This window comes from Vulpes vulpes, chromosome 13, assembly GCF_048418805.1.
Source record: "Vulpes vulpes isolate BD-2025 chromosome 13, VulVul3, whole genome shotgun sequence".
Classification (NCBI taxonomy): domain Eukaryota; kingdom Metazoa; phylum Chordata; class Mammalia; order Carnivora; family Canidae; genus Vulpes; species Vulpes vulpes.
Genome location: NC_132792.1, coordinates 33,879,886 through 33,897,757, shown reverse-complemented (window position 1 = coordinate 33,897,757; position 17,872 = coordinate 33,879,886). Strand labels below are relative to the sequence as shown.

Here is a 17,872-nt window from a genome sequence, read left to right as displayed (position 1 = left end):
GTTTGGTGTGTATGATTGGGCAGCCAGGGGCAGCTTGGTAAGTTGCAAAGGGAGGTTAATCTACAAGAAATGGCAAGTGTCGATGAGGATGTAAAGAAAAAGGAACCCTCGTGCACTGTAGGTAGGAATGCAAACTGGTGCAGCCCTTGTGGAGAACAGTATGGAAGTGCCTCAGAAAATTAAAATTGAACTACTCTCTGATCCAGCAATCGCACCACGGAGTATTTACCCAAAGAACACTAGTACACTAATTCAAAGGACCCCTGTCTTTATTGCAGCATTATTTACAATGGCCAAATTATGGAAGCAGCCCAGGTGTCCACTGATAGATGAATGGCTAAAGAAGGTGTGTGTGTGTGTGTGTGTGTGTGTGTGTGTGTGTGTGTACGTGCACAATGGAGTATTATTTAGCTATAAAAAGAATGAAATCTTCCTATTTGCAGCAACATGGATGGATCTAGAGAGTAATTTTAAGCAAAATAAGGCAGTGAAAAAAAGATAAATACATGATTTCACTCATATGTGGAATTTAGAAACAAAACAGAGGAAAAAAGTGAGAAATCAAAAAACAGACTCTTACCTATAGTGAACAAACAGATGGTTCCCAGAGGGGAAGTGGGGGCGGGGGGGATGGATGAAATAGGTGAGGGAGATTAAAAGTATCGTTATCTTGGTGAGCACTGAGTAATATATGGAATTATTGAATCACTATATTTTACACTTGGAAGTCGTACAACACTGTGTGTTAACTACATTGGAATTAAAACTTTTTAAAAATGGAGGTTAATCTTAGGGGAAGTTGAGCAGCTGAACGGGTTGGGTTTGTGGTTCAGATTTATTGGAAGATAATCCATGTGAGGATTTACAGTTTTTGTAATATGTCTGTGTCCTGCACCGTTACCAAGAAGTCATTTCTTTTATTTGAATGTTTTCAGTCCAAAACTCAGAGTACAATTCTTTGTATTTGAAACTGATTTCTGACATTGAAGGCCGACAGGCACTAGAATGGGTCTTTGAAAGAGACTGGAATATCTTCTCGTAGAATGGCAGTTCTCAGGTCTCTTTCTAGTGATAAAGTACCATCATCTAAGAGTTCAGTTTTCTTTTATAAGTCAGAGTTGGCTTAACTGGGAAGTTACAGTGTCTGGAAATATCATCTGGGGTGGAAAAACTTTGGGGACTGTGGTGCTGGAGGGTGGGAGCCCCATCTGTAGGTCTGAGATGATTATGGTGGATTGGCCACTGTGGGCAGTAACTTGTAATCCTGTGTGCCTATAACTTCTTGCCCCCACCCCTACCTCTAAGAGTGTTAGTATATTAAGTAAGAAGATGAAGAATGAGAAACTAAAATTAAACATGAGTCGTTCATGCAGTATACAAGAGTAAATTATTTACCCAAGCGCTTATCCATACCTTCATTCATTCAGCACACTGTCAGAAAGTACCAGGCATGATTTCTCAAGAGACAAAATAATTTGAGTTAAAAATAGACTGAAGTTAAATCTCACTGAATAACATAGACTAATGAGAAGTGCTTCATTTTAAGCCCATCCAAGCTTATTTAAATTCAGTCAGAATTCATAATGCATATATAGATCCTATAAAAGGATATGTGTTTGTGTGTCTACAGATAGGATATGACTTATTCTCAGTTTGAAATCAAGTTTACAAATCAAGACCAGCATTCCTTTAAAAAAGAGTAAAAAATACTAGCATACATGGGCTATAGTCATAGGCTACAGTGAAAAATGCTTTCCTACTGTAAGTTTATTGCCATTACAGTTGAAAGCTAGTACATTGGTTTATAAATTCCTTTGCTAGAAACAGAAGGGTGAGTCAGACACAAATAAAATACTGATTTAGCTCAAGAAAGATTCCTTCTTAGATGATGTCTATGAAGGTAATATAAGCAACTATGAAGAGTAAACAGTATATAGTATTTAATTCTAGTTTTAATACTAGAGTCACACTATATCCATCACATTCTATGAGTCACAAAATTGTATCTTCATAACTTTAGCCATTATTATTCTAGATTATGTGTGGAAAGGTGCTCATTTGAAAGGTTGTACGTCACAGAAATCGAAGGGTTCCGGCTTTGTCTGTAGACAGAACTTCTTGGGTTCCAACCCCAGGTTGGCAGCTTAAAAACTGAGTGGTTGTTAGTGAGGGGAGGTGCTTAACACATTTACCTATTTCCTATTCTACTCAGTAAGGATAATTTAAAAAGCTATTGATCAGAATTGTGTGAGGTAATGTTTGTGAAATATGTATATTTAGCACACACTTGGCTCTCAAAAACTGGTAGCTAATCCTATTGTTTGCTCAGGGGCTGGAACCAAATGATGAAAATACATTTAGAGCCTCTAAAAATCAGCTCAAGTGTCAACACACTTAAGGAAACCCAGGTTACCTCTGACTAGGGGAAAGCACGATAAAGAATATAATAGACTCATTAGAGTTCTTATGAGTCATCCAGGCTTTAAGAAGCTGCTTCTTTGATTTTGAAAAACAAAAAAATCTCAAAACCTACTTGGACTAGGGTTTATTTATTCTACCTATTTTAAGTCAGAACAAATACTTGTAGAATGACCCTCGAGTGTTTCCTGAATTTGAGCTCATTCTATTTGGTCTTTGCAGACATAGGGAAGCAGATGTTTGAGGACAAGTGGGTTGGGGGAAGTAGGGACCAGGGTTGTTCCCCTCACCCACTAAAGGACTAGCAAGGTCTGTTCTTTAGGTATTGTCTCTCTCTTTTTTTAAAAGGTTTATTATTTTAGAGAGAGTGTGTGTAAGCACAGGGAGGGGCAAAGGGAAAGGGAGAGAGAAACCCCAGCAGACTCCTTGCTAAGCTCGGAGCCCAACATGGGGCTCGATCCCACGACACCATGATCACAACCCTGAGCTGAAACAGAGTCAGATGTTTCAACTGACTGCACCACCCAGGGGCTCCATATATTGTCTCTGTTTTGTAGATAAGGAAATACAGGCTCAGAGAGCTTCCATAACTCACTCAAGGTCACAGGGCTTGTTGAGAGGAGGATAGAAATTAAGTTCTGGTCTGTGTGTCTCCACCCCCAGTGTCCTTTCTTCCTATGCTTTGGGTACTACCCTATAAATTGATCCCTTGTATGTCCCACCCTATAAATACCCCAAATATAAACTTCCTCAAATCTTTGGTTTCTTTCTTTTCTTTCTTTCTTTCTTTCTTTCTTTCTTTCTTTCTTTCTTTCTTTCTTTCTTTCTTTCTTTCTTTCTTTCTTTCTTTTCTTTTCTTTCTTTTCTTTCCCGAAACAACATCTTCTTAGGCTGTGGTGTAACTTACTAAATTGGCAATCGTGCCCTGAGCCATTTTCAGCATTCCAGGCTCATTATTTCACTAGTCCAGACAGAATCTATACATTTCGGAAGAGCAACAATTTTTATATTAATTATACCATTCCTTTTAATCTCCAACAATATATACAAAAAATAATTAAAAGGGATAGTTGTAATTTACCAAGCACGTGAAGCTTAATTAAGGTGAAGGAATTAAGAGTTCCTTTGACGGCATTCCAGAATCACACTTACATACACAGTTTGAAGAAAATTCAACCTACAAAAGTCTGAGTCAAAAAACCTATTAACAGACCACCGATTATATACACAAAGTAAAAGAATAAGACAGCAGAAGGATTCACCATCATATTTTCCATAACAATTAATATAAAATTGAATCCCATAATTTCTCTGCAGAATGTAACTTGCCAAAAACATACATGAAAAGCACTGCTTATTCACCCACGCGCAGCCGCCCTTCAGTGAGACGTTGTAGTTTGTCACCTTTCTTCCTCAAACCTCTTGTTTTCTCAGAAGGACTAACTTTGGAACTTGTCTTTCAATCTTCCTGGTACCCCTCAGGATATAGAGATGCTTTCCTTGTACCCACTCCTGCCCTGCTTTGTCAAGGAATTTACAGTGGGCCCAAAATGTATAGTCTCTGCCTCATGGAACTTCCCCAAGTGTTTCTCTACCAGCTAGTTACCATGTAGGATGTGCTATGTTTTTTCTCTACAAGATATTAATATCTGGTGACAATTTAGTATTTAATTTGTGAGATAAATATAGGCAATGATTAATAGTATGATTTTTAGCATCAGACAGACCCAGATTCAAGTCCCAAGTTGGCCAACCATCTGATTTTCTACAAGCCACTTAACTTCTCTGTGGGAGGAGGATGCTAACACCTACCTCACAGGTTGTGAGGATTAGATGGGGTAATGTTGATAAAAGACTACACAGGCTTGGCACTCGGCAAGCTCTTGGTTTATGGCACTTATTATTATCCAAAGAACATTTGCATTTTAATGTCGCGAGATGACAATATCCTTACCCAAAGGAATGGATGTTTCAGGATGGGACTCCCAGGCAAGAGAGCAAGCAGACATTTTGGAGCAGGTGGTACTCCAAGCTCACCATATAGGTAACTGCCTGGTTTTCCTATATGTGTAGTTTGTGTCCACCCGAGGGGAAATCTTTGAGGAAAAAGAACAATCTATTACATGGATTTCATCGATAATCAATAGAGAACTTTAGTGACAGATGTCTCTTTCTCTAAGAATGTATGTGGACTGAACCAGATGCACCCATAGATTCAGTCACTTCACTCTGCCATAGAACAGTGCTACTCAAAGTGTAGACCCCAGACCAGCAGCATTAGCCCCATCTGGGAGGTCATTAGAATGGCACATTCTTTGCCACATCCCAGACCTACTGAATCATAATTTCTGGTAGTGAGCCCAGACATCTACATTTTACTAAAGCCCTCTAAGTGGTTCTGATGCACCCCAGGATTTGAGAAGCACTGTTATAGAACATCCACACAAGCCTATAAGCTTTGGGAATCCAGAAATACTCATTCTCCATCTCTGGGGATTGTCCTAACAGGCCCTAGAGAATGTATATGGCTTTGCATTCCCATCCACTTCACTCTGACATTCCAAGGACACACACACTGCTAGAGAGGACCCTGAAAAGTTTGACTCTCACCAGCTACATGACATTAACAATGAAATAAACTTCATTCCTATTTCATTAGATAGACTCTCACTTCTTCTTTCATGGTTCTGTTCTTTTTGACGCTTCAGGTCAGTTGTATACTTTATGGTTGTTCTTTTGTGTGTAAATTATTAAGATTAATAAGAACTACCTTTAAAACTCAGATTAAAAAAATAATAAAATAAAATAAAACTCAGATTAGGGATACCTGGGTGGCTCACTGGTTGAGCTTCTGCCTTTGACTCAAGTCGTGATCCTGGGGTCCTGTAGGGAGCCTGCTTCTCCCTCTACGTCTCTGCCTCTTTCTCTGTGTCTCTTATGAATAAATAAATAAAATCTTTTAAAAAATTAAGAAATAAAACTCAGATTAAATTGGCATACATTTTTTTAGAAACCTATTTCAGCTAATTATAATTTTGTTCCATCATGCTGGTTTTTGGAAACATCTAAGCCATTTTCCCACTTATATCTTCATTCTCACTAAGTAGATGTTAGTATTCTATAGATATTTACACACCAGGGTAAAATACATGTAGTTTTTATGTTGCCTTGTCATCTTTTAGGGAAAAAAAAAGTCCATTCAAAATGTAATATGTTCATAATTAAGTGCTTTATAATTCTTTTTTTGAGTGGGGTGATTACTTTTTAGCTATGATGGCTATCATACAGGAACAAGCTGTGCACTCAAATCACCTGACTTCTGGTCATAGGAGGGAATCCCAGGTGCAGGAGGTTGAATGGTGACTTTCAGAATGATTTGTCCATGTCCTAACTCCCAGAATCTAGAAATAGGACCTTATTTGGGAAAAAGGTTTTTACAGAGGTACTTAAGGTTCTCTAGATGAAATCATCCTGGCTTAGAGTGAACCCTAAATCCGATGACAAATCCTTAGAAGAGAAGAGAAGAGGGGAACAGACACAGAGACACAGAAGAGAACATGATGTGAAGACGGAGGCAGAGATTAGAGGGATAGGTCTGTAGGTCAAGGGACACTAAGGATTGCCAGCAACTGCCAGAAGCTAGGAGTGAGCCTCTTAACTCTCAGGGTCTCCAGAACGAACCAACACTGCCAACACCTTGATTTGGAATGTCTGGCCTCCAGAACTGTGAGAGAATACAATTCTGCTGTTTTAAACTACCAAGTATGTAGTATTTTGTTATGACAGCCCTAGGAAACTAAGCTTATTACACCAGCTCAACACAGTGCCTTTTACTAGTTGAGCAGCTATCAACATTTATAAAATTTGGGTTTGAGAAACTTTCTTGAGTAAAGAAGGAAGGCTTAACAATGGGCTGCTGAGTTTCTGTTTCTATACCGTGAGTCATAAGCCTTTAAGCAAACAACATTAACACAGTTTTCAGAAATGGGAGATGTATCTATTGGCATTTTATTCATTGGACAAAAAAGTACGTGGACAAAACAACATCAATATTCATAAGCTGTTTGGTCTTAGAAAATTTTCATAGTCACAAATAAATGATAGAGCTATTTTACCATCTGTAGGAATGTGTTAGAGACTAAAGATGAGCAGATATTTCTTGTATTGCATAAGGTTAAGGAAGAAGGCGTGGGGCACCTGAGTGGCTTAGTCAGTCAAGTGTCTACCTTCCCCTCAGGTCATGATCCCCAGGTCATGGGATCTAGCCCCATGTCAAGCTCTCTGCTCAGCAGGGAGCCTGTTTCTCCCTCTCCCTGTATCTCTGCTCCCCCTGCCCCCACCCCAATGCTTGTACTCTCCTCTTAAAAAAATCTTAAAAACAAACAAACAAACAAACAAAAAAAAGAAAAGTAAAAGGGATGACATCAATCTCTTAGTTATAATTTTGGTTTAGAATGCTCGTGGATACATTCATTCATTCACTTAACTCATTTATTTTAACAAATGTATGAAGTGCATTTTTTCTGTATGATGTTAAGCACTGAATAAACAGCAGTATTTAAGAGCAAATGGGAAATGGCTGGTGATAAGTAAGTAAACAAATAAATAAAATTTTGGCACACGGTATAAAGGAAATAAACAGGAATGCTTGGGTGGCTCAGTGGTTGAGCTTCTGCTTTCGACTCAGGCCATGATCCTGGTCCTGGGATTGAGTCCCACATCGGGCTCCCTGCAGGGAGCCTGCTTCTCTCTCTGCCTGTGTCTCTGCCTCTTTCTCTGTGTCTCTCATGAATAAATAAATAAAATCTTAAAAAAAAATAAATAAAGGAAATAAACAAGGTAGTATAACCACCCAGTAAAAAGTAGCCTTACCAACCTTTTTGTTTTTTGTTATTGGCACAAAAAAGCTTATTAAACATAATTGTGTTGTTCATTTATTATTTGTCTACTTATTTATCTTCTGTCTCCTACTGGAGTATAAAAGCCGCATGATCAGGGACCTAGTCTTGTTTCCTGCTGTTTCCTCAGCGTAGGGACACTGCCTGGCAATAGGGAACACACAGTACATATTTGTTCAATACATTTGTTGATGAAGTGAATATGATAGAAACGACAGAGGCCCTGTGCCAGATTAGGGAACCCAGAAAACATTGTATTTGTATTTGTATTTGTATTTGTATTTGTATTTGTAATGCATTTGTTTTTAAAATCCTTGGTCAAAGTGTTTGACCAAACCACTTTGGTTTGTCTTTATTTCTAAATATGACATTGTTTTTTTAATTTACAATTGAACTAAAGCTGTCTTAAAATGCTTATTAAAAACTAATTAGAGGGGGATCCCTGGGTGGCTCAGTGGTTTGGCTCCTGCCTTTGGCCCAGGGCGTGATCCTGGAGTCCCGGGATCGTGACCTGTGTGGGGCTCCCAGCATGGAGCCTGCTTTTCCCTCCTCCTGTGTCTCTGCCTCTCTCTTTCTCTCTCTATATCTATCATGAATAAATAAATAAATAAATCTTAAAAAAAAAAAACTAATTAAAAAGCTGTTAAAATCCTTACTAAAAACTTCAAAAAAATTATAAGACTGTCTTTTAAAACAAATAGATATAAAGAATTAGGGAAACTCCCTTTCTTTAAATTCCATGATCTACTTCTCCCTTCAGAATTTTAAGAGATTGGCTGGCCTGATAAAAAAAAAACACAGGTTTGCATTTAAAATCATCCCATATTGGGGCAGCCGGGGTGGCTCAGCGGTTTAGCACCGCCTTCAGCCCAGGGCCTGATCCTGGAGACCTGGGATCGAGTCCCACATTGGGCTTCCTGTGTGGAGCCTACTTCTCCCTCTGCCTGTGTCTCTGCCTCTGTCTCTCTCTCTCTCTCTCTCTGTCTGTCTCTCATGAATAAATAAATAAAATCTTTAAAAGAAATCATCCCAAATAAAGCCATAAATTTTTACTCTAAGTTTGTAGGATGTAAAATTATTTTCCTTTGCTCTCTATTTTATCTCTTAGCTTTAGATATTTACTTTAAAATCAATAAGAAAATTTGAATACCCTATGAATAAAATGAGCAAAGGATATAACAAGAAGCTATTATGATAAGTGAGTAAATTTCAAAAACAAAGAATATAAAAACACAAAAATCCAGACAGTAAAGGAAAGCCTGTTCTACCTCTTTTGCAGTTAGGGAATTGCAAATTAAAATAGGTACCACATTTTGCATACCATTTTGGAGAGAAACAGTTTGAGGAAACAGGAATTCATACACTCTTATCGTGAATATGTATTGTTTCAACCTTTCCAGGAGCAATTTGACAAAATGAATTAAAAGCCCTAAAAACACATTTGCTTTTGACCTATTAATTTTACTTCTGAGAATATATCTTAATGAAATAATGAAGTATGTGTGAATATTTAACCATAATGATAATTAAATGAAGTACTGTTTAAGGTAGCAAAGTATTGGACATCACTTAAGTGACCAATAAGAGCAAAATAAAGTTATGGCACTCTTAAAAATTCAATATAATAATAATAGTATTTGGCAATTATAAGTATTTTCCACAAGTGTATTTATTTACTTAGAAAGATGCTGCAGGCAGCAGCCCAGGTGGCTCAGCAGTTTAGCGCCGCCCTCAGCCCAGGATGTGATCCTGGAGACCTGGGATCGAGTCCCACATTAGGCTCCCTGCTTGGAGCCTGCTTCTCCCTCTGCTTATGTCTCTGCCTCTCTCTTTCTCTCTCTCTCTCTCTCTGTGTGTGTGTCTCTCATGAATAAAAAAAAAAAAAAAAAAGATGTGGAGTTATTAAGGAGGGAGAAAGCAAATTAAAAATAATTGTTCCAATATTGTGTAAAAATATTTACATATTTTGGAGAAAGGGATTCAGAGACTGAGGTAGGAAACATGAAGTCTGCACGCATGTGCTTTTAGTGGTTGTGGATGAGTAGATTCTGGTCTCTCTAACTATGGAGAACACACATACTTCTGTATTACAGGGTATATGTTTTATTTAAAATATAAAGATACATAGTTTTGCTTTAAAATTTCCCTGGAGGAACCAATAAAAAAGTGAACAAAGGCCATGAACAGGTAGTTTCTATAAATAGACACCTTGGTTAGCTATCCTGGATGTGAAGAGATGTTTGAATTCACAAGTGAAGAAATGCAAATATTATGTCAATAGGATACCACTTTGTACCCATTGGATTGACAAAGAAAAAAAATGTGGAATCTTGGTAGGTGAAGGGGAAATAGAGTTCTGGCAGAAGTCTATATTGGGACAACTCATTCTAGAGAGTGGGTCTCAGCGGCCATTCTGGAGAGCACATTAAGTAGGTTTTTCTGGGATTAGCCATCAACCCAAATCCTGGTAATAAGGAGAAAACCAAATCAAACTGACTTTATTTTATTACGGATTAATATGGATTTGTTAATATCATGGACTTTTATTATTATTTATATCATGGCTGAAAGAAGCAAATAGGACTATTGTTTCTCTCAGCCCAATTCACACAACACAATGAGTTGTATTACTAAAAGAAAGTAGCTAAAATCTTGATAAAGGATCACATGAACTTAGAATTTATAATAAACGAGGAAGAAATGGATAAAAATGATCAGATATGTGAACTTTAGGAAAGCAGACTTCAAAATGGCCCAGCATTAATATAGAGAGCTTGTTAAAGCCTCAAGAAGCCACCAGCCTTGGAGTAACACAGCAGCTTCGAAGAATGTAGCTTGAAGAAAGGACCACTTGGCCAGAAAAATGTCAGATTTTGTAGACAAGGAACACTTGATACATCCTGGATTTCGGTCATAATACCTAGTTCCTGTCCTAGCTCAGAAAGAAAAATAATGCAGAAAGATTTTATAAACAGAAAGACCTCTAACTATCTGAAGAATTGAATCTTCCTCAGGCCCCAGTTGTGGGGCTGGAGTATCAGGGCATAGAGGAATCTCCGGGCCTGATTGTGAAGGACATGATAGGTCATAGTGTAAGTTTTAGTCTTATAAAAAATTATAAAAAACAATCATCTGAGTTTCATTTTAGAAAAATAATCATGGGGCTTTGAGAGAGAGAACATTTGTGATTATGTGACCACATTGTGAATGATCCAGACCTCATAGGAAAGCAGATGGGCTGTGTACCATGATGCCAACCAGGTAGGACACGGCCGATGTTTATGTAGTACAGAATCAAGGTAGGCCAGAAATAGGGGGAAAATCCAGATGGTAAGTATAAGCTAAAACACTCCGGAGGTAGGGAGGATTAAAACTAGGAATATCATGTCCAGACCTTAATGCCAAGTAAGGCAGTGACCGTGGAGAACATAATAATGTGTAGTCTGTACCAGAAAGCTGGAGACCACCAAAGTGTCTATTTTTGGGGAGAGGGGATAAGTGAATAGGGGCCGATAGTTACCTTGGAATTCTCTGCAGATGATGAGAAATAAGCATGCAACCAGCAATGTGATTTGATCAAAAAAGGGTTCAGAGCTAGGGTTGCCAGATAAAATATAGGGTGCCTAATTAAATTTGAATTAGTGACAAGCAACAGGTACTTTTTCAGGATAAATATACCCCAAATAATTGCTAAATCTGGCAACTCTAGCAACCAACAACCCAGTTTCTGAAAATAAAAGTTATGCACACAGGCAAATCAACCCTACTTATTTCCTAAGAATATGTAGCAAACACATCGATAGCTGTTGCATTTGTGGGAGAAGATAGTAGGAATAAAAATGAATAAATAAATATCACATAAACAAATAAAGGAAGAGAATGGCCTCGAAAGGATAAGTGGTGATAGTGAGCTGAGTATCATTAACTTAACTCTTTGTGCCTAAATCCAAAAAGAAGTAAAAAAAGGTTTACTCTTCTGGAATTTCTTCCCTGAAGTCTTGCTGGCACTGCCTGGCTGATAAACAGCATACTCTATTCTACAGAACAATCCCTTGGAATTCTCTGGCACTTCCAGGAAAATTAAGCTGCAGGAAAGTGAGTAGGTGAGGGAGTGGGTAGGTGACAAAAGATCCAGGAGGGGAAAAATTAATAATTTTATAAGCCTTGTAAAAAAAATGAAACCAATCTTTTAGGAACATTACTTGACCTCGATTTACTCTTCTAATAGAGGAACATTCTTCTAGAGTAAATATTAGTAAGAGTATCAACAAGCACAAATCCTTAACTGTTGCTGAGGGTCAGCTGGAAGAGTAAGCCAAGTTTAAGTTCTCCCCATTGGAAAATGGCAGTTCAGTACGTGTCTTACTCTCTTAAAATCTTTTTCTTTTTTAATATTATAGCTGATTACAAGGAGAGCTTTAATACAATTGGGAACATTGAGGAGATTGCATATAATGCTGTTTCCTTCACCTGGGATGTGAATGAAGAGGCGAAGGTGAGTGGAAAAATAGTATTGATTAACTTCTTGTGCCTTTTAAATAATGCTACCATTCTCTGCAAATGATTCTTTTTGCAAAAGCCTCTGTAAATAGGGGAAGATCTGTTAACTTGAGCCAGGAAAAAAGGAACCGAACCTGTTCTCTTTCTCTAGAAGTTATACACATTCAGTTATGTGCAGTGAAATCACCTTTTTGGGGGGTAAAGGAGAAAAAGTGCATGCTTCTTTGTGGCCTCCCGCAGGACAGGCCAAGCTGCCTGTCCCCATCAAGTCCTTCAGGTCCCCATGCTTTATTTTAGCATGTGGGGCTGGCAAAGCTGGGCTAGAAAACCTTCTCCACCTACACTGCAGTTTCCTCCAGACAGCCCTGATTGCTCCCTTCTGCAGAGGCAGCAAAGTGTTCAGAGCTAATGTCTCCGTAGGTAAGTGACTGGGTAGGCCTCTGGCCCCATGAGTCCTTCCAGGTGTACCCTCTTTGAGGGAGAGGTACAGAATGCAGGGCTAAGGTCTCTGACCTTCACTCGCTGCAGTATAGCCACCACTGTGACCTTGAGCCTAATCTTTCATGCTGAGTGCTGAAGCTTTTCCTGTTTTTCTCTGGTTAGAAAGGGCAGTGGTAAAATCTTTGGCGAGTTGTGTCCTGAGGACAGATGTCCACCACCATGCTGATTTGGGTAAAAAAAAGTAAGACTTGGTGATATTCGGATTTGCTTTCCAGGCATGAGTCTCTGATTTTATGAAAACTACAGACTTTCTGCTTGTGCCACTCTTCTGTGTTCTTTAGCTTCTCTGATCCTTGATCCTTATTTTACACTTAGGGGAAAGTTCCAGATGAAACCTAAGCTTGTTTTCTGCCTCAGTTATGTACCATTTAGGAGGGTGTTAGAAGACTCTGTCTTCAAACTAATGAAAAGGTCAATGTAAATAGTTACCTTCAATGCTTCATTGTCTGTGAGCAGGGGGAAGGCTGGGTAAGAAAGGAAGCTGGATGGGAGCTTGTGGGCATGAGTTATGGAAGAAGAATTGCTCAGTGTCTCATTTCACTCAGGTATGAAACAATGTAAGTGAAATTGGCTTTAAGCCCAAGGAAGGTGACCCAAATGGATAAGCAGCAACAGAGTGCCAGAACAGCCTGGAGAATGTTCAGTGGCTCAGTGCATCTGAGGGAAGGAAGCCGCCTTGCAACAGGTGGGAGGTCAGGTCCCACACAGAACTGTAGGGGAAGTTTGTCTTCTGCAGTCCACTCCGCCTCCCTTTAGAGTTCCTCATGCAAACCTTGTGCTGCCTCTTCATTCCGCACTCTCTCAGAGGCTAGATGACTGGGGTAGATAATGAAAGGCCATCTGTGCAGTGGCTCCATGGGGCAGAGGTTGGAGTCCTTAGTGAGCCGTCTGACCTCCCTGGGCTTCAGTTCAGTTCCCTCCCATGTACGAACACAACACAGTTCCAGTTGTCTCTGCTGCACCACACCTCATGCCTAGGTTAGGACAGGGTGGGGGACAGGGGATCCAGGAACCTTCCAGCATTGTGAGGGGCAAAAGGCAGGCCCACTGTGTTGGTGGTAGGGGGATCCTGTCATCGAAAGTACTGGTCACTGTAAAGCCAGCTCTGTGAACTGCATTCATAGCCCAGTTTTCATCATCAGTCTGTGACTATGAGTGCTAGGAAGTGAATGCATCAGTGGAGGCCTGTAGGGGAAGAGAGGAAAACAACAAAACAAGTGAAATGAGAGAGGGAGACAAACCATAAGAGTTTCTTAATCATAAGAAACAAACTGATGGCCGCTGAAGGGGAAGGGAATGAAAGGATAGGGTCACTGGGTATTAGGCATTAAGGGGGGCACGGGATGTAATGAGCACTGGGTGTTAAATAAGACAATGAATCACTGAGCTCTATCTCTGAAACCAATAATACACTACATATCAATTAATTGAATTTAAATAAATTTTTTAAAAAATGCCTAACCGGAAAGGATAGCTTAAATGATGGCAGCTCTTTGGTGAACCAGCGAGGTAGTCAAGTTGGGGGTGGGCTGACCTTCCTTTCCTTCTTTTTTTTTTTTTTTTTTCTGGCTGACCTTTCTTTTAGCCCAGTGCAGATGCTCATCTCCGACAGGTAGGAGCTCAGTGTTCTTTCAATGTGTGTGGTTGTGCATATGTGTTGTTCCAGGCTGACAAGTTTAAGCTTATGTAGACTTTGACAACTGGCAGTGGAGAATCCTTTATCTTGTTTATTGTGGCAAAATTTGTTTGTTTAATATCTATTTTTAGTGACTTTTACTTGGTGCAGTCGTATGCAGTCTGGGTTAATGGATAAGTAATAAAAAAAACTAATAATTTCCCCCAAACTACTAGAAGGGTTTATTTTTAAAGAAACATCATAAAAGTTAAATTCACTTCATTTAGGAGACTAGAATTTTTTTTTTCAACCTATAGACCCCAAGGTATTTCTTTAAAATATTATTGATTTTAGGGGCATCTGATTTTAAGCATCTGACTCTTGATTTTGATTCAGGTCCTGATTTCAGGGTTGTGAGGTGGAGCCTTGATAGGCTCTGGGCTCAGCAGGCAGTCTACTTGAGATTCTTCCCTCTGCCCCTCCCCCCTGCGCTCCCATGTACTCACTCTCTCTCTCTCTCTCTCTCTCAAAATAAGTGAATAAATCTTTAAAAAATAAAATAGTATTGATTTTATAATAAGCAGTTTGCAAAAAACAGATTCTTATGGTTGTTGAGAAAAGAGCTTCAACAAAGTAAGAAGTAAAAGTGTCCCTCTCACAGAAGAGTTTTAATTTTTATAAGATGGGCTTCTCAGGAGCTGTTGTCCATGCTTTCAAGTTACTATTTGTAATATCAACAGAGAAATCTGTGGGCTTCAAAGCTGGCGCTCCAATCAATGTCACATGTTATTTTGGTGTACATGGCCAGAGGACACCAAGTTATGACTTACACCTCTCATGTGGCCCACAGAATGTGTGTGTGTGTATATGTGTGTGTGTCTTGCATTTAGGTAGCTATATTTCAAATTTTAAAATTTTTGCTCACATTTAATAATCAAGAGATGATGATTTTTTTAAATCTAGGCTTCCAGATTCTTTTGTGTAATGAAATATTCTGGCACCCGTGAGGCCAAGCATTTGCAAGGCCAAGAGTGGTTCTTCTGAGGTACTAGCTGTTCTTTTTAATACTTTCTTTGGCCTTTTCCATTCTGGAACTTTCCTTACCTGGTCCTCAAGGACATCTGAGTTTTTATGCCTCAACCACACTCCCTCAACTGAATATGCAGTTTCCATCACTGGTTTTCAGAGTTGGGGAAAGTAATAGCCAATTGAGGTTGACACAGGATGTCAGAGAGTAGTGGGGTCAGGAGCCCCTCCAGCATTCTCTGGTTCCTTTGGCTAGGCCTTTGGCAGCAAGCCTTGTGTCAGCACTATTCGAGAGGGTTGCTGTGACCTTTTGAATGCCCGTGACGGTAGTAAATCTTTGAAGATGTTTAAAGAAAAACATCAAAAATCACTTGGGCCCAAATATAAGTACATATCAAGTTGGATAACACCACTCCACAGTTAAAAATGAGATTTCTCTTGTACAAGACCAGCTTTAAAGATGGCAATGTCACAAGAAATGCTACAAATATACTTTGAGTCATAGCAGCTTCATTTGAGAAAACCATATCTTTTTTTATGATAACTATGTTAGAGGGTAACTTTTATCTGGAGATTTACGTTTTGGGACACTCACTAAAAAAACAATAACAGGGACACCTAAGTGACTCAGTGGGTGAGCCTCTGACTTTGGCTGAGGTCATGATCCTCGGGTCCTGGGATCGAGTCCCACATCAGGCTCCCCACAGGGAACCTGCTTTTCCCTCTGCCTATCTATCTATGTCTCTGCCTCTGTCTCTCATGAATAAATAAATAAAATAAAATGTTAAAAACAAAAACAACAACAACAGCCTAGTATTTGGTAGTCTTACCACATATCTATAATCAAGACCTCATGATAAAGGTTTATAGCTTTTTCTAGAGTACAGTTCCTACTTCTTTCTTTTGTTGCTGCCTTACATTTTATTTCTAGCTTTCCTTAAGCATAAATAGAAGAAAGGACGTGAAACTCCAATCGTTTAATGTAAGGGTAAGAAAAGTTGGGCTAGGGAAGGTGTTAAAACTATTAGTTAAAATGAGGTCTGGGGATTAAGGCCAGATTCTGTCTCAATTGCAGCATGGTTCTGCCAGGACTATCAGAGTTCTTCCACCCAGAACCGGTTTTGCTGGTTGTACCACAGTGCCCCTCTGCGCAGTGACACAAGCGGCAGAAATAGTCTTCAACAGGACATTATTTTCCCCTCAGGGTCTGTGCAATCTGGGAGCTCATGTAACATGAACTGGAGTCCCTGGGAATGACTCAGGCAATATCTGGGTGGGCGAGGGTCTCAGGGCCCATGCTGTCACAGATTGGAAATTGATGGGGGGATGGAGCACTGCATCATACAGGAGAAACAGCCCTGAAATGGAATCCAAGCCATCAGGTGCTAGTTGTGGCCCTGGAATAGCTGGCTTTGTGACTTTCCCTTCCTGAGCTTCAGTTTTCTTAGCTGGCAGATGGCAGGAAGGGGAGCCAGGTAGATGTTGACAGAGTGTTAGGGTCCAATCCATGTGATTCTAATGGGAAGATCACAGTGCTGTGTTCTTTCAGGACTCCCATTTACAAGGTCATTTCAATTCTTTTTTCCACTTAGCCAAACATTGGTACCTACAAAGTAGATTTGCTGCTCAGTAATCCCCAAGATGAGGAATTCCCATGCAAGACCCTATTGAATTATTGGAGAGCGGTGAGCTCAGATTGCTGGCACGGAGCACTGCCCTTCTCCAGGCAATGACATCACCCCCAGAGTAGGAGTGCAGCAAACCTTAATTACAGGCTCCCCTTTCTCCCAGATTTCTAAAGAGATTCTTGAAATGGGGCCCTTTATTTTTGTCCAGTGCTGATTTCTCTATTCACCATGATTTCAAGATTAAACCAACCTCAATGTGCTACAAAGGCCTCTCTCATGTGACCACAGACAATTACTTGAGCATTAAGATGCTACTTAGTGCTTTGAGAAACAAGTTTCCTTTTTGTGTCTTTCCACGGGAACACCGTAGCAATTCCACACACACCCCCACCCCCCACCATTTCTATGCTTCAGGCTTCTTAATGGTTTATAAACTAAGATGAAGGAAGCTTCTTCCCATGAAGACTTTTTTAATCCCTCTGCATCCAAGCCTTTGGAATGATCTTGATCCAGTAAGAATGTTCATCCTCCGTCACTTACCAGCACTGCTAGATAACCAAGCAGTCAGATACACCCACTACTACCCTATCTCCCATCTCTGATTTTTAAAAGAATCTATAATAATTCAATAATATGAAATTGCATCTCCTGGGTTACTTTTTGCTGCCTGTCACTTCTGTTTGCAGAAGGAGTGATTACCCTCCGGAGTGGTGCCTATTCTATGCCTCCTTCCCCTCTCTGTGCTGAATTGCAGGAAGGACTTCAGGGAATAGGCCAGTCCAGGCTTCTGCTCTGTCATATCAGCAGTGAATGTTCTTCCTGCATTTGGGGATTTGGGGAGGAACTCATAGACAGAAAGTTGTTGCAATTTTAGAAAGGATCAAGGACACAGATAAGGTATTATGTTTTTATACCTGTTTGCAAATTTTTGTGCTGAGATTGTGGGGGGTAGGGTTGAGACTTGGTCAGGGTGGAGTGGGGAGCAGAGAAGCTCTGAGACATCTTAGGTCATTTTCCTGTGTATCTCAGTTCTGATTCCATAGGAAGCATTGTAAGATTAGGCAAGTGGACAAGGCCGACTTTAAACATGTCCCTTCAGAGTCCAGAGTCCATACTCTTAATCATCCCAACAGAGAGAAATCTGTATTTCTTTTTAGACCAAAGCATACTATGATTTTCATTCTTAAAGAAGTTTATGGAGTACAGGTCCAAAAAAAAAAAAAAAAAAGACAACAAATGATGAGTCCCATCTCCTTGAGCAAAGCAGTTCAATTAAATCACCCTGC

General features: G+C 39.7%; 1 protein-coding gene across 6 annotated transcripts in view; it reads left to right on the top strand.

Annotated features, from left to right (window-relative positions):
* The window catches only part of GRHL2 (grainyhead like transcription factor 2), a 158,183-nt gene that overhangs the window by 86,656 nt on the left and 53,655 nt on the right, over positions 1–17,872 (top strand). For all 6 annotated transcript variants that reach the window (XM_072734126.1, XM_025994782.2, XM_025994780.2 and 3 more), the window contains exon 8: positions 11,717–11,811. In XM_072734126.1, the coding sequence (XP_072590227.1) occupies positions 11,717–11,811 (95 nt within the window). The remainder of the gene's footprint in view (positions 1–11,716; positions 11,812–17,872) is intronic.